This window comes from Piliocolobus tephrosceles, chromosome 21, assembly GCF_002776525.5.
Source record: "Piliocolobus tephrosceles isolate RC106 chromosome 21, ASM277652v3, whole genome shotgun sequence".
Lineage (NCBI taxonomy): Eukaryota > Metazoa > Chordata > Mammalia > Primates > Cercopithecidae > Piliocolobus > Piliocolobus tephrosceles.
In genome coordinates this window covers 19508451-19531357 of record NC_045454.1, presented here as the reverse complement: position 1 = coordinate 19531357, position 22907 = coordinate 19508451, and the positions used below count along the sequence as shown (strand labels likewise).

The following is a 22907-nucleotide window of genomic DNA, read 5'->3' as shown; positions in this document are numbered from 1 at the left end:
TTATTATTATTATTATTATTATTATTATTATTATTATTATTATTATTTTGAGACAGGATCTTGCTCTGTTGCCCAGGCTGCAGTGCAGTGGTGCAATCACAACTCACTGCAGCCCTGACCTCTTGGGCACAAGTGATCCTCCCACCTCAGCCTCCCAAAGTGCTGTGATTACATGCAGGAGCCACTGCACCCAGCCATTTTATAACCTTTACAATGCTGACCACCCTTGGAAATTCTATCTTATTTCTCTGGCCTTTCTCTACTGGAGGTCCATTCATGAGAGCAGCGGCACGGTCCGTCCTGCTCAGAGATTATCTTTAGCACCCACAGCAGTGGCGTGTAGTAGAAATAGATTGAGTAAATGAATGGGTTTCGAGTGTTTGGTGCTTGTAGAATGAATGAATGAGTTATATATGACTGGGAAGTGGTGAATACATGAATATGTTTTTAAGGCTTTGTTGGCTGGAAGAAGTTTTTTGAGGGATTTATAAGAACGTGGTAGGTGTTTGTTGTGTGAGTGAATGGATGAATGGATGCATTTTAAGGACTAACTAGTTCTTCCTGGATAAATACATGACTTGTACGTGCCCAGAAACTGCTGAGTCACTGGATGCATGCCTGGAGGAGTCCTCATTCCACCTGGGTCTTGGAGAGGAACCCTCAGACTTGATGCCACACCCCTGAGCTCTCCAGGGTGCTTGAGCCCCGCTGAGCCTCCATCACCGTGACTGGATCATGTTTCCGTGAAAGGGAAATGCTTGGAACACATCAGGGCAGCCCTGGATACCCAGGGGGTCCCTCCACCTCCAATCAAAGGCCTGTGAAAGGACAGTCCATCCCACCCCTACACGCTATCTCCAAGCATTGCTTTCAGCTTCTTGGGCGTGCTGCTTCCCAGGGAAGGACACACTCGAGCACCAAGCAGGCCCTGCTTGCCTTGGGTCACAGACCCCGACTGAGCCAGTGCTCCCTAGTCCTGAGTGAGGTTGTCGGCCATCCAGTCATTCAATAGTTATGTTATTTTATCTATCTGTCTGTCTATCTATCTATCTATCTGTCTATCTATCTATCTATCTATCTACTTGCGTACCTACCTACCTGCCTGCCTACCTATCTATCTAGTGACAGAGTCTCACTTTATTGCCCAGGCTGGAGTACAGAGGCGTGATCTCAGCTCACTGCCACCTCCGCTTCCCAGGTTCAAGCAATTCTGTTGCCTCAGCCTCCCAAGTAGCTGGGACTACCGGCATGCACCACCATGCCTAGCTAATTTTGTCGTATTTTTAGTGGACACGGGGTTTTACCATGTTGGCCAGGCTGATCTCGAACTCCTGACTGCAGGTCATTTGCCCACCTTGGCCTCCCAAAGTGCTGGGATTACAGACATGAACCAATGTGCCTGATCAGATATTTATTTAGAATAAAATCTTTTAGAGACGGAGTCTCGCTGTGCTACCAGGCGGGAGTGCGTGGTTCAACCCTGTCTCCTTCCTTTGCGATCAGCAGGGTCCCAGGTAAGGGCTGCTTTGTCTGCTGGGAGTGAAGTTGGCATGAGTAGGGCCCTCAGCCAGCCTGTGATGGACAGGCAGTGTGAGCAAGAACCAAGCCTCAGTTGTGAAAGCCTCTGAGCGTCTGGGGTCATGTGTTACTGCAGCATAGCTTAGCTCATCCCACCTGTCCCAAGAAGGAACACATTTTGTGGATGGGCAGCGATCAAGAGTTCAGGTTGGGAATGTTCGGTTGCAATGCATGTGACATGTATGGGTGGTGATGTCAAGTAGTCAGGTAGATAGGTGAGTTTGGAACTTAAAAGGGCGGTTGGAGCTGGAGATATTTTCTGCATTGGTGACACACAGTTAAATGAGAATCGCAGAGGTCCAGACGCTGCCTGTGATTGCAGGGAAGGCTGGTGCTTGAACTGAGGACTTTCCGACTTGAGGTATGAAGGGGCTGGGGTTGAGTCCCCACTGTGTCAACTCATAGCCATGTGGCCTTGGGCACATTACTTCCTCTGTCTGCTCCTCAGTTTCCTCATCTGTAAAATGGAGGTAATGATACCCACCTCATGGGGTTGTCGAAAGGGTTAACGCATAGCAATTGACAGGCTTGACGTGCTCAGGAAAGGACCTGGGCCATAGAAGGATTCTATTCATGGTAGTTGCTGTTGTAGATACTGGCTTTTGTGTATGTTTTCATTGTTGTGTTGTTTTATAACTAAAATGTCCAGTGGTGGGAAATGGAATAGGGCTGACTTTGTGTCCAACTTGATACAGAGACTCAAATGATGACTACAGCCCCAGATTCTAACTCTCAGTCGCCTTCACAGATAGTTCTTCTCCCGTGGTTACGAGACGGCTGCAGTGACTCCATCCCTCACGTCTTCTCAGACTTAGGCTTAAAGGGAAAAGTGCAGCCTTCAGCTCCAGCACTCCTGGTAAAGACATCACGGTCTCACTGGTTCTGATCAGGCCACATGGGTTGCTCCAGAGCTAGGGAAGGAGCCCCACCTCTAGCCTGTTGGGTGGCCAGTGGAGAGGGGAGGCTCCGAAAGGTAAGTCTGGACTATTGGAAAAAGGAGTCCTGGCGACAGGGAAAGCAAACCACAAATGTCCACATTGGAGGGCTCTTGTGTTTCCCTATGCTGTGTCCTGCGAGCTTCTGGCAGACATTGCGGCCCTCACAGAGTTAGGCCTTTTGGAGCCAAGACACCAAGGCCATGGTGCTTACCTGCTTGTCGCAGGGGCAGTCTGGGAGTGTTTACACCCACAGATATGCCATTGGTCGCCTGCTTTTCTAACAGACCCTGATTAAGTCCCCACTGGCCCAGAGGCAATCAGGATGGCTACAGATTCTGGCTCTCCCAGCTTCCCTTGTAACTGGAGTGGCCGTGTATCCACATTCTAGCCAGCAGGACATTAAAGAAAGGATTGCAGCAAGGGGAATGTTCTGGGAAAGATTCTCCTTCCTGATTAGGGTCAGGCCGATACCCTTACCATCCCTGTCTTTCCCCTTTGCCCATGATTCAGTGGGAAGTGTGACTATGGCCACCAGCTTGTTACCGTGACGCAGCAAAGCCAGAAGACTTGCTCAATCCTACAGCACATGAGGGAGGCAGAGGGAATGGGGGGACGTGCTTCACATCACTGTCCAGCTTTCCCACCAGGCTGGAGCTGCCATATCTGGCCTCCTGGTGACATGAGATGACTAAATGTCTTCACTGTGCAAGCCACCGCTGGATAGTCTTCCGTTACTTGCAGCCAAACACATGCCAACTGACTCTCTCCCACTGCCACTCACTCCTCATTTTGCTGCGGTCTCCCAGCCTGCCCTAGTTTTTCCCATATACAGTTCCCCAGCTGCCCTCCTTCACACAACAACGTGTGTCACTCAGGGTCCTCTGATGCCAGCAGCAGAAGCCACGCTTGGCAGTTTGTGGCCGAATCACAATTCATTGAGGATGTACAGAATGAACAGGAGGCCAAAGGAGCAATCTTAGAAAACAGGGAGGAGCCAAGGTAGCCCTGGAGGGAAGAAACCAGGGGTCCCCAGCAAAAGTCACTGCACAGGAGAAGCCAGGTCCACTGTCCCCGCCCCTGCAAGAACACTTTCCAGCCTCACATGCTCTTAGAAACCTTGCACAGAATCCTAGGAGAGGACCCTGGTCCGACCAAGCCCACGTCCTGCGCCCACCCCAACTGTGCTTCTGTAATTGGGGGGAAAAGGGAAGCACTCCTGCCAAAGATACACAACAGAACTGTAGTAAGAGCAGTGGCTGGCCGGGCGTGGTGGCTCACGCCTGTAATCCCAGCACTTTAGGAAGCCGAGGCAGGCGGATTACGAGGTGAGGAGATCGAGACCATCCTGGCTAACACAGTGAAACCCCGTCTAAAGAATACAAAAAATTAGCCGGGCGTAGTGGTGAGCGCCTATAGTCCCAGCTATTTGGGAGGCTGAGGCAGGAGAATGGCGTGAACCCGGGAGGCGGAGCTTGAAATGAGCTGAGATTGCGCCACTGCACTCCAGCCTGAGCGACAGAGCAAGACTCCATCTCAAAAAAAAAAAAAAAAAAGAGCAGTGGCTATGGGGCAGGTGATATTATACCCATTTTACAGATTGAAACCAAGTCGCTATTTCCATAACCCATCCGTGGCACACCAGGATTGAGCCCGGGGGCAGTGTGGTTCCTGCCTATGCTGTGCATCTCTCATCACGGGGGTTCCCCATCAGGAAGGTCCAGGTGCTTTTAGGAAGGAGGAGCTCAGTGGAAGACAGCTGGAAAGAGACCAATGTGTGCCCTCTGAATCCCAGAGGCTGCGGGTGCCACTCAGCCTCTGAATGTCACAGGAAGACTCGGCTGCAGCTGCTAGGAGAAGGGATTTGTGCAGAGAGACCAAGGCCTGCAAGAACATCTGTGTGTGTGCACAGAAGGGAGCAGAATGGATTGAGGGTTTCTGACTGAGCTGGAAACAAATGCCATCAGCAAAGCCCATCTGTCGGGAGGTGCTTGCATAAGCAAGTCAGGGTCACATCTGGGCCACTGGTTTTCCCAACCAGCCTAAGTGTGGCCTCAAAGGACTAATCCTCCTTCCTCACTCTGCACTCTGAAGGTGGAGCCACAACACAGGCTGGGCTGCGGAGGACAGGTAGCGCCCTCAGGTGGGCCATCATCCCAGCTTGACTTGGGATCTGGTGCCCAGCACAGCAGAGTGTGGAGCAGAGTTCAGGCTCTCAAGCAAACAGTCTTGCCATTCTGTAACTGACAGTTTAGAATGGAGACAATAAATACCATAGATAAAATAATTTCACTTTTCTCTGGCAAACCAGCAACCCCTGCCCGAGTGTGACCCACATATACTTATTTTGTGTACCCTCATTGTGTGTGTATATGTGGTGTTTTGTTGTTGTTTGTTTTTTGAGACAGAGTCTTGCTCTGTCACCTGGGCTGGAATGCAGTGGCACAATCACAGCTCACTGCAGCCTTGGCCTCCCAAGTAGCTGGAACTACAGGCGCACGCCACCACGCCTGGCTAAGTTTTAAAATTTTTTGTAGAGATAGGGTTTCACTGTATTGCCCAGGCTGGTGTCATACTCCTGGGCTCAAACAATCCTCCCACCTCAGCCTCCCAGAGTGCTGGTATTACAGGCATGAGCCACTGTGCTCAGCTTCATTGAGGTTTTTATTGTTAATGTTCTTAGGAAGTGCATTTTATCCTTGAACAAACAACATGGTTTCAAACTGCATGGATCTACGTACACCTGAATTTTTTTCAATAAATGTATTGGAAAATTTTTTAGAAATTTGCAACTATTTACTGGGTGCGGTGGCTCACACCTGTAATCCTAGCACTTGGGGAGGCCAAGGTGGGCAGATCACCTGAGGTTGGGAGTTCAAGACCAGCCTGCCCAACATGGAGAAACCCCGTCTCTACTAAAGATACAAAATTAGCTGGGCATGGTGGTGCATGCCTGTAATCCCAGCTACTCGGGAGACTGAGGCAGGAGACTCACTTGAACCCGGGAGGTGGAGGTTGCCATGAGATGGCACCACTGCACTCCAGCCTGGGCAACAGAGCGATGCTCCATCTCAGGAAAAAAAAGATTTGCAAATATTTGAAAATAACTTGCAGGGGCGGATGCGGTCACGCCTGTAGTCCCAGCACTTTGGGAGGCCGTGGCAGCAGATCACTTGAGGCCAGGAGTTCAAGCCAGCCTTGCCAACATGGTAAAACCCTGTCTCTACTAAAAATACAAAAATTAGCCGGGTATGGTGGTGTGCACCTGTAATCTCAGCTACTCAGGGGCAGGAGAATCACTTGATCCTGGGACGCAGAGATTGCAGTGAGCCAAGATTGTGCCACTGTACTCCAGCCTGGGTGACAGAGCAAGACTCTGTCAAAAAAAAAAAAAAAAAAAAAAAAAAAAACAGAAAAGATCTTACAGGTGAACCACGTAGCCTAAAAATATATTTTTTTAAATAAAATGTTAGGGCCGGGCGCGATGGCTCATGCCTGTAACTCCAACACTTTGGGAAGCTGAGGCAAGTGAATCACAAGGTCAGGAGATCGAGACCATCCTGACTAACATGGTGAAACCCCGTCTCTACTAAAAATACAAAAAATATTAGCCAGGCGTGGTGGTGGGCACCTGTAGTCCCAGCTACTCCAGAGGCTGGGGCAGGAGAATGGCGTGAACCCGGGAGGCGGAGCTTGCAGTGAGCCAAGATCGCACCACTGCACTCCAGCCTGGGCGACTGAGTGAGACTCCTTCTCAAAAATAAATAAATAAATAAACAAATAAATAAATAAGTGGGCGACCAAGCGAGACTCCGTCTCAAAAATAAATAATTAATTAATTAAAATAAATAAATAAAATAAAATGTTAGGTATGTCATGAATACATAAAATATATATGCATTAGTCTATCATTTACTACCATAAAATATACAGAAATGCATTCTAAAAAGTTAAAATTTATCAAAAGTTACACACACAAATACTTTGCCAAGCCAAGAGAAATGTAAACAAACATAAACATGCAGAATTAAATCATAACTGCATGAAATTAACTGCAGTACACACCGCACTATTGTCATAGTTTTGCGACCACCTCCTGTTGCTACTGCAGTGAGCTCAAGTACTGTGAGTATCCGTTTGAAACACCATGTGACACTCATCATCTCCGCATGAGCAGTTTGTCTCTCCAGCAAATTGCATATCGCAGTAAAAAATGATCCCTGGAGGTTCTCACCTAGTTTTCATCATGTTTAGTGCAATACCGTAAGCCCTGAATAACCTCAGGGGACTCGTACAAAGTGCCACTAGTGATGCTGGAAGTTGTCCCAAGAAGCACAGAAAAGTCATAACATTACGAGAAAATATGCAATTGCTTGATATGTGCCATCGATGGAGGACTGCAGCTGCAGTTGCCCGCCATTTCCAGATAAATGAATCCAGTGTGAGGACCATTGTAAAAAATGAAAAGGAAATTCATGAAGCTATCGCTGCACCTATGCCAGCAGGCACAAAAACCTTGCACTTTTTACAAAATATATTTTTATCTCGTGTTGCAAATGCAGCTTCTTTGTGGGGACAGGATTGCTGTAAGAAAAGCATACCTATAGATTCTAATTTGCTTTGAGAAAAAGTGAAGTCATTACATGGCAACCTAAAGCAAAAGGAAGGAGGAGGATCTCAAACTGGGGAATTTAATGCCAGCAAAGGATGGTTTGATAATTTTAGAAAGAGTATGGCTTTAAAAATGTCAAGATAGCAGGAGAAGCAGCTTCTGGCCGACCAGAGGCAGCAGATGAGTTCCCAGATGCCAGTGAGAAAATCATTGAGGAGGCTGGGCACGGTGCCTCACACCTATAATCCCAGTACATTGGGAGGCTGAGATCACTTGAGCCCAGGAGTTTGAGACCAGCCTGGGCAACATACCTACCAAAAATTTAAAAATTAGCTGGGCGTGGTGACATGCATCTTTAGTCCTAGCTACTCAGAAGGCTGAGGCAGGAAGATCAGTTGAGCCCTGGAGTTTGAGGCTGTAGTGAGATCTGATTGTACCACTGCACTCCGACCTTGACAATAGAGAAAGACCGTGTCTCTAAAATAATAATAGTAATAATAATGAGTAAGAAAAAGAAGTAAGCCTGTTCATAAGTGCTAAGGAGAAAAATGGAGCAGGGGAAGGGGCTGGGAGTGGTGGGGACAGACACACAGAGGCACGCACTATTAGCAGTTTCTTGAAAATCCTTCCCATCATCTCTGTATGGTAGTTTGTTGTTGTCTCTGTTGCTCTGTTGTTTTTCCTTTTCTTTTTCTTTTTATTTTTTGAGATGGATTCTCACTCCGTCACCTAGGCTGGAGTGCAGTGGCATGATCTCAGCTCACTGCAACTTCCACCTCCCAGGTTCAAGTGATTCTCCTGCCTCAGCCTCCCGAGTAGCTGGAACTACAGGTGTGTGCCACCATGCCTGGCTAATTTTTGTATTTTTAGTAGAGATGAAGTTGATCTCGAACTCCTGACCTCAGGCAGTCCACCTGCCTCGGCCTCCCAAAGTGCTGGGGTTAGAGGCGTGAGCCACCGTGCCCGGCCAATATTTTTGCTTTTCAAATTGGGAGATGTTGCATGCAATTCTAGGTTTCTGATTTCTCTTGGAAAATCAGATAATCTGACATCCACACTCCCACAAGCCTTGGTTGGCAGAAGACACCCTGCCATCCAGGTCAGTGCAAGCTCCTCTTGGCCTCTCTCCTGTCTCCCTTAGGCAACTCAACCCTGTGGGCTTTCCAGCTTCCTCCCTCTTCTTTAGCCCATCCCCGTGCTGCCTCCCAGCAACATCTTCAGGATTGTTTGTGTTCTCATGGGGCACCAGGAAGAGGGGCTCCCCACTCCCCACCTGCCCTCTTCTGGTGCTCGCTTTTTCAGAGGCTGCAGGCTCTCCTTGCTATTTTGCTCCTTGAATCTGCTTTGAGCTTCCCTCGTGGTCTCTGCCGGTTCGCTCCATACCTCTGGGCATAAATTAGGAAAAGCCCTCCTACACATATACATACGCACGCACACACAGACACGCACGCACACAGACGCACACACACACACACACAGAGACACACAGATGCACACACAGACACAGATGCACGCGCACACACACAGACACGCACACACAGACACACAGATGAACACACAGACATAGACACACACAGACACACACACAGACATGCGCACACACACACAGACACACACAGAGACACACACACACACACCCCGACGCACACACACACAGAAGAGGCCTGCTACTTTCTCACATAGGAAGCACCAATAGCTGTTGACCAAGAACGGCTGCATCCAGCTCTAGATTCCCAAGGAAAGAAAACTTAGAGGTCACCTTGAGCCAAGTGCCCAGCCCAAAGCAGCACTCTACTGCCCGGAGCAAAATCAGTTCTGTTGGCAGGACAGAGTGGGCACAATTGCTGGGCAGTCAACAGGTTCCATCACAGACGGCGACCCACTTTCCCCTTCCTCTCCAGCAGGATTTTCATCTTCTAGAAGTTCAAGGTGGAGACAAAGGGAAGTGACCCCGCAGGTTGTTTTATGTGCTGGACAGAAGCACAGACTCCCTTCCCCAGGGGCCTGCAAATCAGGAGGTACTTACACCTCCAATTAGGCAGAAGCCATCTGTTCACTCGTACATACGATAAATACTGAACAAACGTCCTGGACACTGTTCTAGGCACTGGCGATGCATCAGTGAACAACACAGACATCCCTGCCGTTCTGGAGCCAACATTTGAGTGGTGAACCCAGCCAGTAGACAGAATGAACAACTGCTAAAAAAAATTGGAAGTAGAGCAGATAATTAAGAAAGGCTTCCATACCCCCAACCTTGTCCAGTGGAGCCCAACTTCTAAAGGTCAATATGTCCTTTGGCATCCCAACTAACAATAAAGAGTAGGCTATAAGGGAAGATTGTCAATATTTTATGTGGTAAGAAAAGCCACAGTCATTTTTTTCTTTGCACTTTGGATGCTGAAATTTTCCCATGGAACATAGCCACATCTAGATAGATGTGAGCTTTTTCATCCGTTAAAATTATTCTTAATATCTGTAAAAATGATTTTTTTCTATAGATGTTTGACTTCATATTGACCTTTACCTGTAAAACACCTATTTCGGATAATATTTGGAAAAAAAGTAAATAGCTTTTTCAAAATGAAAAAAAAAAAAAAAGAAAGGCTTCTAGAAGATGGGGCTTCTCTGTCTCTATAGGGTGATTTGGGAAGGTTTTTGTTTTTGTTTTATGTGAGTTTTTTTGTTTTTGTTTTTGAGACAGGGTCTCACTTTGCTGCCCAGGCTGGAGTGCAGTGGTGTGATCATGGCTCATGCAATCTCAACCTCCCGGGTTCGAGCAATCTTCTTACCTCAGCCCCCTGAGTAGCTAGGACTACAGGCACATGCCACCACACCTGGCTAATTTTTGTATTTTTAGTAGAGACAGGGTTTTGCCATTTTGGCCAGGCTGCTCTTGAGCTGCTGGGCTCAAGTGATCCACCCGCCTTGGCCTCCCGAAGTGCTGGGATTACAGGTGTGAGCCACCGCGCCCAGCTGGAAGTCTCCATGGAAAAACTGACATGGAAAGGAACCAGCCCCAGGAAGGAACCAGCCCCTGGAAGGACTGAGGAAGCATATCAGATATCCTGGATAAGGTTTGGTGCATCAGAACAGGAAAGAAGGCCAGTATGATCAGAGTTTAGTCAGGGATGGAGAGAGACATCAGAGCCAGATCCTGTGGAGTTTATGGAGCAGGGGAAGGAGTTTGGATGGTGTTTTAATGCAGTAAGCAGTCACTGGGGAGATCTCAGTGAAAAAGTGATGGGCCCTGAGTTACCCAGCCATAGTCTGCAGTAACCACATGGATTTCTAGAGACATTCCTTCTGCAGCTTTCCTCCCCAAACTCCACTGGTGCTCATGTTGACTCATCTGTCATTTTCACTTCCTTTCTAGCAGAGTAGCTGAGCTGAGCGAACAACAGAGCAGATGGACAATAGTCTGGCCTCTGCGTGAAGCCACCAGTTCACGGGAAATACAGAGGGCAGAGGAACATGTTAAGTGGCACCACAGGGATCCTGAAAGTGGGGAAATCCACAGGACGGGTGACCCCTTTCCTTCAACAAGTAAAGAGCATCAAAATAAAGGAAGGTGGCCATTGTAGAGTAAAGGAGACTTAAGAAAATACCTGCATAAGCAGAGGATAATTTCGAACAAACCAGCTCATAAAAGACACCTGCAAGACAATGACGGGAAATGTAATGCAGGCAGGGTACTGCATGACATTAAATAATTCTTGTTAATTTAGATGAGTATGATAATGTTATTGTAGTGATTTTTTTTTTAAACCTTATCTACTAGAGTTACAAGCTGAAGTATTTATGGGTGAAATGACCTGATGTCTGGCCGGGTATGGTGGCTCATACCTGTAATACCAGCACTTTGGGAGGCTGAGGTGGGCAGGGATTGCCTGAAGTCAGGAATTCGAGACCAGTCTGGCCAATATGACGAAACCCCATCTCTACTAAAAATACAAAAAATTAGCCGGGCAAGGTAGCGCATGCTGGAATTCCAGCTACTTGGGAGGCTGAGGCAGGAGAATCATTCGAACCCTCGAGGTGGAGGTTGCAGTGAGCCAAGCATGTGCCACTGCACTCGAGCCTGGGTGACAGAGTGAGACTGTCTCAAAAAAAAAAAAAAGACCTGATGTCTGGGGCTTACTCTAAAACATGCTATTAGAAACAAAGAAGGTCATAAGGTAGGGTGAATAGATGAAATGGGAATAGGAACTAGTTAGTGGTTGTTGGAGCTGATGGGTGACTCAGTCTCCTCTCTGCCTTTGAGTATGTTTGCAAATTTCCATAATAAAAAGGCTTTTTTTAATGAGTGAGGCTGTCAAGAAAAGTCACATGTCCCACTTTCTGGGAGCAGTAACACAGCTATCGCAGCTCACATTTTCCTTTTCTCCCATTTCAGCATGGCGGGGACAACTTCCTCCCCACCCCCGGCTGGCCAGCGCCGGCAACTGCTGCCTGCTCAGTGCTGCTGAGCCCCTCGGTCTGGAGCCTCCAGGACAGCACCTGCCTCCTGAGGTTGTCCTGGCTCAGCTGTGCACAGCGATGGTGGAGAACTGGACTCCACAGGCTCACAACCTTCCTGTCAGGTTTCAGGGCCCAGCATCCTTCATCCTGGGCCTGGCGGCCCTGAACAATGGCTGAGGGGTGGGGAACCCTATAGAGTGACACTACAGCGTACCGGGCCAGCAGCACTCCAGTGCCCGTGGACTATGACCACCTATCGGGCCATCCCCAGCGATGGTGTGGACCTGGCAGCCAGCTGTGGGGCCAGGGTGGGCGATGTCCTCCCTGGGCCACACACAGGGGACTATGCTCCCTTGGGATTCTGGGCCCAGAATGGCAGCATGTCCCAGCCTCTTGGCGATAGCCCGGTCACCGCCACCGCCACCGCCACCACCCGCCCCAGCCCCACCACCCCCGCAATGCCCAAGATGGGTGTACGTGCAAGGGTGGCCGACTGGCCGCCCAAGCGGGAGGCCCTGAGAGAGCAGAGCAACCCAAGCCCCTCACAGGACACAGATGGCACAAAGGCCACCAAGATGGCCCATTCCATGAGGAGCATACAGAACGGACAGCCCCCCACCAGCACCCCAGCTTCCTCAGGGTCCAAAGCTTTCCACCGACTCTCCAGGAGAAGGTCCAAAGACGTGGAGTTCCAGGACGGGTGGCCCCGGTCCCCCGGCAGGGCCTTCCTCCCCCTTCGGCACCGCAGCAGCAGCGAGATAACCCTCAGCGAGTGTGATGCGGAGGACCCGGGGGAGCCGCGGGGGGTCCGGCACACGGGGGCGCTGCCCCTCTTCCGCGAGTATGGGAGCACCTCGTCCATCGATGTGCAGGGCATGCCGGAGCAGAGCTTCTTCGACATCCTCAACGAGTTCCGCAGCGAGCAGCCCGATGCCCAGGGCTGCCAGGCGCTCACCGAGCTCCTCCGGGCAGATCCTGGCCCACACCTCATGGGGGGCGGAGGCGGAGCCAAGGAGGACTGCCACAACGGGCAGCCCGCCAAGGACAGCCTCCTGCCGCTGCAGCCCACGAAGGAGAAGGAGAAGACCCGGAAGAAACCTGCGCGGGGCCTCAGCGGCGGGGACTCAGTGGACTCGTCCATCTTTCGGAAGCTAAGGAGCAGCAAACCCGAGGGGGAGGCTGGGCGGTCCCCGGGGGAGGCCGACGAGGGCCGGAGCCCCCCGGAAGCCAGCAGGCCGTGGGTGTGTCAGAAGAGCTTCGCCCACTTTGACGTGCAGAGCATGCTGTTCGATCTCAACGAGGCGGCCGCCAACAGGGTGTCGGTGTCGCAGCGGCGGAACACCACCACGGGCGCCTCGGCCGCCTCCGCCGCCTCGGCCATGGCCTCCCTCACGGCCTCGCGGGCCCACAGCCTCGGAGGCCTGGACCCGGCCTTCACCAGCACAGAGGACCTAAACTGCAAGGAGAACTTGGAGCAGGACCTCGGCGATGACAACAGCAACGACCTGCTGCTCAGCTGCCCGCACTTCCGCAACGAGATTGGGGGCGAGTGTGAGCGCAACGTGAGCTTCTCCCGGGCTTCCGTGGGCTCCCCGAGCAGCGGCGAGGGCCACCTGGCAGAGCCCGCCCTGAGCGCCTACCGCACTAACGCCAGCATCTCAGTGCTGGAAGTGCCCAAGGAGCAGCAGAGGACGCAGAGTCGGCCCCGGCAGTACAGCATCGAGCATGTGGACCTGGGCGCCCGCTACTACCAGGATTACTTCGTGGGCAAAGGTGACGAATGGCGGGTGGGTGGGAAGGTTGGGTGGGCCGCGGCTTGTCTCCGAGACCCCTACTCATTCATTCACTCTGTGCCAGGTCCTGCTCTGGCACTGAGGATGTGGCAGGAACAGAGACCTCCCTTCTGGAGGGCTGTGAGGATCCGGTGAGCAGAGCCACCCGGGCCTCAGCCCTGTGTCTGACACAGCAGCACTCCATAAACCTTGAGCTACAGGACACAACAGCTCTGCATTTACTCAGCACATACAGGCTTGGGACAGCTCAGTGCCAGGCACTCTCTAGAGCCTGGGGATATAGTATCAACCCGCTTGAAACAAATATTCTGTCTTCCTAGCACTTTTAATGTTTTCATGGGTAAGACAAACAATTGAACAGGATAAATACAAAAAATACACAAGGGATTATAGGGTGCTAAATGCAGTGGAAAAGAGTAAAATGGGGAAGAAGGAAATGGAGTGTTGGGGGGCGGGGGCAGATCTCAGTAGGGGATGGTGAGAGAGGGCCCCGGAGGCAGGTGCGGTTTGAGTACCGAGCTGAAAGCACCATGTGCAAATTGCAGACACTATTCCCAGAACAGAGCAGCGAATACATAAGTCTTGGAACTGTCAGGCGCGGTGGCTCACACCTGTAATCCCAACACTTTGGGAGGCTGAGGAGGGCGGATCACTTGAGGTCAGGAGTTCAAGACCAGCCTGGCCAACATGGCGAAACCCTGCCTCCTCTAAAAATACAAAAATTAGCCGAGTGTGGTAGCACATTCCTGTAGTCCTAGCTACTCGGGAGGCTGAGACAGGAGAATCACTTGAACCCGAGAGGCGGAGGTTGCAGTGAACCAAGATCGCGCCACTGCACTCCAGCCTCCAACTTGAGTGACAGAGCGAAACTCCGTCTCAAAAAAAAAAAAAAAGTCCTGGAATGTTGGAGGAACAGACAGGAGGTCAGTGTTGCTGGGGCAGAGTGATGGGGGAGAGTGGACGGAGCTGACTCAGAGGGGTGACAGGGGCAGGTCATGGGGGACTGTAGCAAGGACTCTCATTTGTACCTTGCATGAGATGGAGCCACAGGACGGCTTTGAGCAGGGCAGGGCCCTCCTCCGACTGCTGTGTTCACGACCTGCCTCCAGCTGCATGTGAGGAGCAGAATGTGAGGGATGGGGAGAGGACAGGGAACAGGCAGGAGGCTGCTGCAGTCATCCAGGCAGGAGATGATGGACATGTCTAAGATGGGAGCCCAGAAGTGGGGAAGAATCTTGCAAGCCACTACTAGATCCATTTAGGAGTGCGGTGACGCCATCTCTGCTCACTGCAACCTCCGCCTCCCAGGTTCAAGCGATTCATGGGCCTCAGCCTCCCAAGTTGCTGGGACTACAGGTGTGCACCACCACACCCAGCTAATTTTTTTTTTTGTATTTTTAGTAGAGATGGGGTTTCACCATGTTGGCCAGAATGGTCTTGATCTCCTGACCTCGTGATCTGCCTCACCCTCCCAAAGTGCTGGAATTACAGGTGTGAGCCACCGCGCCTGGCCTCTGGATCCATTTTGAAGGCGAAGCTGTTGATGTTTGGAGGGCGTTAACATCAGGGAAAGATGGGCTGCATACATGATTAGTGCTGGTGAGGCATTTCCAGGAGACAGCATAGCGTATTGCAGAGACCATAAACCCAGGCAGCTTCAGGGGACAGCAGAACACTGCAAGAGTAAGGCATGCTAGGCAAAGACTAGGCCATTCCTGCCCGGTGCCAGCTGACTATTGTCATGCAAGACATGCAGACAAATCTACTGTTACCAGCCTTTCCAGTTTTTCAAGATTCTCCTGAAACTCAGATTTTTTTTAATATAGACTTTGCTGATTTTTAAATGGTGGCAGCTATAACGATTCAGAATTATTAGCTGGGTGTGATGGCTCACGCCTGTAATCCCAGCACTTTGGGAGGCTGAGGCAGGCGGATCACTTGAGATCAGAAGTTCAATACCAGCTTGGCCAACATGGTGAAACCATGTCTGTACTAAAAATACAAAAAAATTAGCCAGGCGTGGTGACATGTGGCTATAATCCCAGATACTTGCGAGGCTGAGGCAAGAGAATCGCTTGAATCCAGGAGGCAGATGTTGCAGTGAGCCGAGATCATGCCACTGCACTCCAGCCTGGGTGACAGAGTGAGACTCTGTCTCAAAAAAAAAAAAAAAAATCAGAATTGCTTGTAACTGTTAGTAACAGGCTTAAACAACATAAAAGTGACTCTCCTGTGAAGAAATCCAGAGTTCAGCAGCCCAGGGCTGGTTTGGTCAGTCTTCAGCATCAGTGGAGCGTCAGCCTTAGTGCATGGCATGATCCCCCGCCGCCCCGCACCAAGATAGCTGCTGGAGTTACAGGCATTACATCTGTGTTTCCAGGCAGAGAAAAAGAGGAAAGAGTAAGGACAAAAAGGCAGACCTCTTGTCAAGTCAACCCCCTTACGCCGTTATGCCTAGTGTTTCATTATTGGAACGCTAAGCATGTGGGAGTTAGAGCCTACTGCTCAAGGTCATTGCCAGGGTCTGAATTTTTACTCCTGGAAAAATTCAAAAAATTGCAGCCTCCAGCATAAATGGGTTAAAGAGCTTTCTCAGAAGCCCCATCCAACCACTTCCACTTAGTGGCCACACTTGTATGCAAGGAAGCTGGGAAATGTAGGTTTTTAGCTAGACAAAGTTTCTCTTTTCCAAGAATAGAGGGTTTTTCTTTTTTTTTTTTTGAGACGGAGTCTCGCTGTCACCCAGGCTGGAGTGCAGTGGCCGGATCTCAATTCACTGCAAGCTCCGCCTCCCGGGTTTACGCCATTCTCCTGCCTCAGCCTCCTAAGTAGCTGGGACTACAGGCGCCCGCCACCTCGCCCGGCTAGTTTTTTGTATTTTTTTAGTAGAGACGGGGTTTCACCGTGTTAGCCAGGATGGTCTCAATCTCCTGACCTCGTGATCCGCCCGTCTCGGCCTCCCAAAGTGCTGGGATTACAGGCTTGAGCCACCGCGCCCGGCCGAGGGTTTTTCTAAAAAAAAAAAAAAAAAAAAGAAGAACTAGCAGCTAGTACTCCACAGCAACTGGATTTGTTGTTGTTGTTGTTGTTGTTGCTTTTCCTTTCTTTATTTTGAGGCAGAGTCTCGCTCTGTCGCCCAGGCTGGAGTGCAGTGGCGCGATCTCAGCTCACTGCAGCCTCTGCCTCCCAGGTTCATGCGATTCTCCTGCTTCAGCCTCCCGAGTAGCTGGGATTACAGATGCTCGGCATCACGCCCAGCTAATTTTTGTAGTTTTAGTAGAGACAGGGTTTCTTCATGTTGGTCAGGCTGGTCTCGAACTCCTGACCTCAGATGATCCACCCACCTCGATCTCCCAAAGTGTTGGGATTATAGGCGTGAGCCACCACACCTGGCTCACAGCAACTAGTTTTTTAAAAATATTTAAAGTAATGTCCTTGTCAAACATAACAAATGTCAGTCAAGTTGTCCCATGGGGCACTGGAGCTCCAACTTGGAGTCTCTGGAGTTCCAACTTGGAGTCAGAAAGCCCTCGGTTTGGGGTATCTGTTCCATAGCTGATGCATGTGATACGTTTTACCCTTCAGACTGCATGACAAATGAAGATGATTATATCAATATCACATGCACAAACAAAATGACACAGAGATTGAAAAGAAAGGGATCAAAAAGAAGTTCCAAGCCAGACACGGTGGCTCACGCCTGTAATCCCAGCACTTTGGGAGGCCAAGGCGGGCGGATCACGAGATCAGGAGATCGAGACCATCCTGGCTAACACAGGGAAACCCCGTCTCTACTAAAAATACAAAAAATTAGCCGGGCGTGGTGGCAGGTGCCTGTAGTCCCAGCTACTTGGGAGGCTGAGGCAGGAGAATGGCGTGAACCCAGGAGGCGGAGCTTGTAGTGAGCCAAGACTGTGCCACTGCACTCCAGCCTGGGTGACAGAGCGAGACTCCGTCTCAAAAAAAAAAAAGAAGTTCCAGACAGTTGCTTACAAGGAAAAAGCCAATGAGGTAATATCAGTATCACATGAAATAGATTTAAAGGCTGAAAGCACTTTTTAGAGGAACTAAGAAGGCCATTTCATGTTTCTTAAAATTCGCCAAGAAATTCTGGTAATTGTGAACCTTTGTATACCTGGCAACTTGGTTTAGGGGTATGTAGATTTTAAAAATGGATCAGGCTGGCTGAGCGCATTCGCTCATGCCTGTAATCCCAACACTTTGGGAGGCCCGAAGGCCCGAGGTGGGCAGATTACGTGAGGTCAGGAGTTCAAGACCAGCCTGGCCAGCATGGTGAGACCCTGTCTCCACTAAAAAATACAAAAATTAGCTGGGCGTGGTGGCAGGTGCCTGTAATCCCAGCTACTTGGGAGGCTGAGGCAGGAGAATCGCTTGAAGCTGGGAGGCAGAGGTTGCAGTGAGCCGAGATCGCACCATTGCAATCCAGCCTGGGCGACAGAGTGAGACTCTGTCCCCCCAACCAAAACAAAAAACAAACAAACAAACAACAACACTACGGGGAGAAGTGGAAAAATTCACAACCATAGTGGGAGAAGTGCACAGATTATCTCTCTGAAATTGACAGAATCTAGTAACTGAAAAATAAGGATTTAGAGGATTTGAATAACCTAATGAAAACTGGATTTTACATTGTATATATATTAACTTTGTACCTAACCAACAACACATTCTTTTCAACCTACACGTACAAATACTTACATGAAAGGAATGTGGATCAAATAAAGATCAAGTAAGATTATATATTAAAATACTTAGTTCTTTGTTAGGCAGGTAGGAAGTACTCATCATGCAGCTTTAAAAAAAAAAAAGTCATTTTCTTTTTAAAAATTTCTTTGTATCACTGAAAGCTGTTCAAAAAAAAAATATCCTGACCAAGCACAAGGGCTCCCTGAACGCCTGTAATTCCAGCACTTTTGGAGGCTGAGGCGGGATGATCACTTGCCCCCAGGAGTTAAGAGACCAGCCTGGGCAACATAGTGAGACCTCAGAAAAAGGTTAAAAATTTAGCCAGGTGTGGTGGCATGTGTCTGTAGTCCCAACTGCTGTGGAGGCTGAGCTGGGAGGATCGCTTCAACCCTGGAGGCAGAGGTTGCAGTGAGCCATGATTGCACCACTGCACTCCAGCCTGAGTGACAGAGCAAGACCCTGTCTCAAAAAAGAAAAACTGTTCAATAATATTTGTTAAAGCACAGTAAAGAATTTATTCAGAGCCATCACAGTAGGCGTAGGGACCACTGCGGCGGGGTCTGGCAGTAGGGAAGAGAGATTGGGTTTAGCTCTGAATACAGCGTGGTCAAGTGGGAATTTATAGCCAAGAGTCAGGGTGGGGCTCAGTGGATGGAGGAAATTACTAAGAAGAAATGTCAGAGGTAAGGAAGATTCTGGCTGAACCAACCTAATCTTGCTGATGACACGCCAGGATGATCCGACATCACCTTTGGATGGTGGAGGATGAAGAGCTTGATCAGATGTTGAGGATGTCCAGATATTAGGATAAGGTTGGGGGGCAGGGTTCTTGCTAAACTGACTTAGCAGGGTTCTTTGTTAAAACTGGATTTTACAAGGAGGTGCGCAGATGGGCCTAGGAGAAGATTCCAAAGCCTGACTAAAGTTTGGCGAAGCAAAGAGTCTTTGTCAAAGCTAGTAAATAAATTAGTCAGTGGTCAGTGTTTATTGAGTGTCTACTATATGCTAGGATTTGCAAGGAGCTAGATATGCATTGATGGGAAAAGCAACAACCCCTGTAGCTGCTTCAGGAATAAGCTGGTAACTGTGATCTGTAGAGTACAATGTTTATTCCATTCTCTGATCAGCTGGAGATTGTTGAACCCCCTGCAGATGCTATCCTGACTGGGGCCGTTAATTAACACACAATATTTTGCCTTTAGATTAGCCTTTGATTTGCCAAGAGCATCTCATGAGAACAAGAACCATCAGTTAAACATTCAGCGTACCAGTGCAATTTCCGGTGGTGGGTGATGCTAACTTCGTGGACTTGGGTCAAGACAGACCGCTGGTGGATACCCACACAAGCATGAGATACTTGGGTTATACATCAGGAAGAACTGTTTGCCTGGAAGGGTTATAAGATAGCAGCATATTTTAGAAAAAAAGAGGAGGCAGCTGTCGGGTAGAGGAGGGAGCAGGAGGCGTGCCCCATGGCTGGCTAAAGCCTCTGTTACCCTAAGGGAAAAAAGAGCAGTGTTGAAGTTACCTAGGTAAAGAAGCATGGTGAGATAAAGGCGATGCCTGGGGACCCCTATCGTGGTCCCTGACAGGCGCCAACGACTGGGGCTGGTCATTGCCAACACTCATCATGTGCGTACTATGTGCCTGGGCACGGTGCTCAAGGCTGGGTCCACCTTTAACTTTATTTTATGGCTGAAAATGCTGTCTAGCAACTTGGCTGGGGCCAGACATCTCTTAAGGGGCAGAGCCCAGCTGTCAGGAGGCTCTCTAGACTAGAATCTTACGTAACAACTTCACATGGACTAATCAGCAGTTAAACCAAGTGAACAATTTGCAAGCACGGGATGAATCACAGCGGTGCTGGGTTGATGGCATGCCATGCACCATAGTAAGCGTTTCTTATCTGTAGCTTCATTTTGCCTTCACGTCAGCTCTCTGAATTGTGGGTGGCATCAAGGCCCTGTTTTCTCAGACAAGAGCACTGAGGCTCAGAAAAGTTCTGTGGCTTGGCAGAGGTGGTACAGTAAGGTGGGCTTTTGCCTCTTACAGTTTCTCCACTGGGGGTGTGTGTGACCAAGCCGTGAGGTTTGCGTGACCAGTGTCCCACAGATTGCACAGGACCCTGCCTGATCACCCTATCTGCAGGCCTGCTGGGCATCAGGGCCCATCCTTCCCAGACAGCTGAGCCTGAACTCACCTGCTCTTCCTTCTTAGAACATGCCAATTACTTCGGCGTGGATGAGAAACTGGGGCCAGTGGCTGTGAGCATTAAGCGGGAGAAGCTGGAAGACCACAAGGAGCATGGACCTCAGTACCAGTACAGGATCATCTTCCGGACCCGCGAGGTAGGTCCCATCACTCTTGTTCTTATTAAAGAAATCACAGCCACTCGCATCTCGAGCTAGGTTCTGGGGGCAAACACTTCCCCGGCTTCATCTCATGGAATCTTCCCAACAACCCCAGGACAGCAATCCTGTTAGTCTCTCCATCTCGTAGAGGAGGAAACTACGACTCAGAATTTAAATGACTTCTGGCTGGCACGGTGGCTCACACCTGTAGTCCCAGCACTTTGGGAAGCGAGGCAGGTGGCTCAGTTGAGGTCAGGAGTTCAAGACCAGCCTGACCAACATGGCAAAAAACCCATCTCGACCAAAAATACAAATTAGCCGGGCGTGGTGGCACGCTATTGGGGAGGCTGAGCCAGATGAATTGCTTGAACCTGGGAGGCAGAGGCTGCTCTGAGCTGAAATTATGCCACTGTACTCCAGCCTGGGTGACAGAGTGAGACTCTGTCTCAAAAAAAAAGAGAGAGAGAAATGATTTCTATAGGATCAATGAATCAGTGGCCAGACCAAGATTTCAGTCCAGGGTTGTCTGACTTCAGAGCCCAAGATTACAAAACCTGTTTGCAAGAGATTAGCTCTAATAAGCATAAGAAATAAAAGGGAAGGTAAGGGATCATTTTAGGATCATGAGGTGTCCTACATAATGGAAAGAATTAAGGCAACAAGCCTCAGGCAGGACAGGAATTGGGGACTGTCAACCACAGGCACTGCTGTTAGGCCAATCAGCTCAAGGTACTCCCAATGTGTCACTTTCCATTCTGAGTGGAGAAGCCCATGATCCTGGCTGGAGGCCTTCCCCTGGATTAAATGTCAGCTGTAGCTAGTGGGGAAGTCCTGTTGGGGCACCCATGCTCTACTAGGACTCTAAATGGTAAGTGACAGAAGTCTATTTCTAACTTTCTTAAGTCAGAAATAGCATTCATGGTTCATGTAACTGCAAATCTCGAGGTAGGACAAGCTTCAGGCATAGCTGGACTTAGAGACTCAAATGCAGTCACCAGAACTCTGCTGCTTTAGCTCTCTGCTTGGCTTTGCTGTTTGCATCGTGAATGTCATTTTCTTCTGCCACTAACAAGCTCTCACTGTGTCATGGGAAAATGGAGATGAGCTGCTCAAATCTACATCTTTACACCTTCTCATCCAAAAGGCTCAGACTGGCCAGACTCAGTAGTTCATGCCTGTAATCCCAGCACTTTGGGAGGCCGAGGCAGGCGGATCACCTGAGGTCAGGAGTTTGAGACCAGCCTGGCCAACATGGTGATACCCCGTCTCTACCAAAAATACTAAAGTTAGCTGGGCGTGGTGGCAGGCGCCTGTCATCCCAGCTACTCAGGAGACTGAGGCAGGAGAATTGCTTGAACCCAGGAGGCGGAGGTTGCAGTGAGCTGAGATTGGCCTCCAGCCTAGGCAACAAACACAAAACTCCATCTCAAAAAAAAAAAAGGCTTAGACAGATTTATCTGGGAAGAACTCTGGCTCTGCTTAGATCACAAGCCCAATCCCTGGGTCAGTCACTGTGATCGGGGTGATAGAGGAAACTGGCCAGGTCTAGCACATGTTACCCACCACCCTGGGTCCAGGGGCAGGGCCAGGCACTGTGATTGACAGTTCCACCAGAGCTCCCTGGAGGAGGAGGCAGGGCAGATCCTCAGCAAAAAGAGGGGACCCAGGCAAGCAGAAATGACAGAGAGGTCCAGAAGACCCAAATAAGGAAGACCTTTCAGAAAAGGGGCAGTCACCAGCTAGGCAGGCCCTCCAAAATGGGTCTCCCTCAGCCTGCATTGCCCCAGCCCCTTGGGCCTGGCCTTTGCCCAGACGTGGAAGCCTAGCAGGCTGAGGCTGCCAAGGACTTTTGTGGGGCCAGCCAAGTACTGGACCTCATCCAGGCTGGCAGATGCAGCTCGGAGTGCCCTCGCCCCATCTCCTGACCAAGACCTTCCCACTGTGTTGGGGGAATGGGATGCCACGGAGGCTTTGCAGCAGCCAGGAAGAAGCAGCCACAAAACCATGTGTGCCAAACCACAGGTGGTTACCAGCCTCTGTCTCCCCAGCCCCTCCTTCCTCTACCCACCTTTCTGGCCAGATGAGCACCAGAGCAGAATGAGAGGTGACAGCTCACACTGCATCCGACTGTTTTAGGACATACGGGCAACTGCTGGGTGAAATGACGCCTACAGTCATATACTTATAAATAGGCTGGGTACAGTGGCTCACACCTGTAATCGCTGCACTTTGGGAGGCCAAGGCAGGTGGGTCATTTGAGCCCTGGAGTTCAAGACCAGCCTGGCCAATATGGTAAAACCCTGTCTCTACTAAAAACACAAAAAATTAGCTGAGTATGTTAGCGCACACTTGTAGTCTCAGCTGCTCGGGAGGCTGAGGCATGAGATTCTCTTGAACCCAGGAGGTGAAGGTTGCAGTGAGCTGAGATCGCACTGCTGCACTCCAGCCTGGGTAACAGAGTGAGACTCTG

The 22907-nt window shown here is 49.9% G+C and overlaps 1 protein-coding gene across 5 annotated transcripts in view; it reads left to right on the top strand.

Moving 5' to 3' along the window:
- SIPA1L3 (signal induced proliferation associated 1 like 3) overlaps window positions 1-22907 on the top strand; it is a 249459-nt gene that overhangs the window by 164518 nt on the left and 62034 nt on the right. For 4 of the 5 annotated variants that reach the window (XM_031934741.1, XM_031934743.1, XM_031934742.1 and 1 more), the window contains 2 exons: window positions 11522-13359; window positions 20304-20434. In XM_031934741.1, coding sequence (XP_031790601.1) covers window positions 11832-13359; window positions 20304-20434 — 1659 coding nt within the window. In that variant the 5' untranslated portion in view covers window positions 11522-11831. Of the gene's footprint in view, window positions 1-9229; window positions 9410-11521; window positions 13360-20303; window positions 20435-22907 lie in introns of all 5 variants that reach the window. The other variant, XM_031934744.1, reaches the window with a different exon arrangement.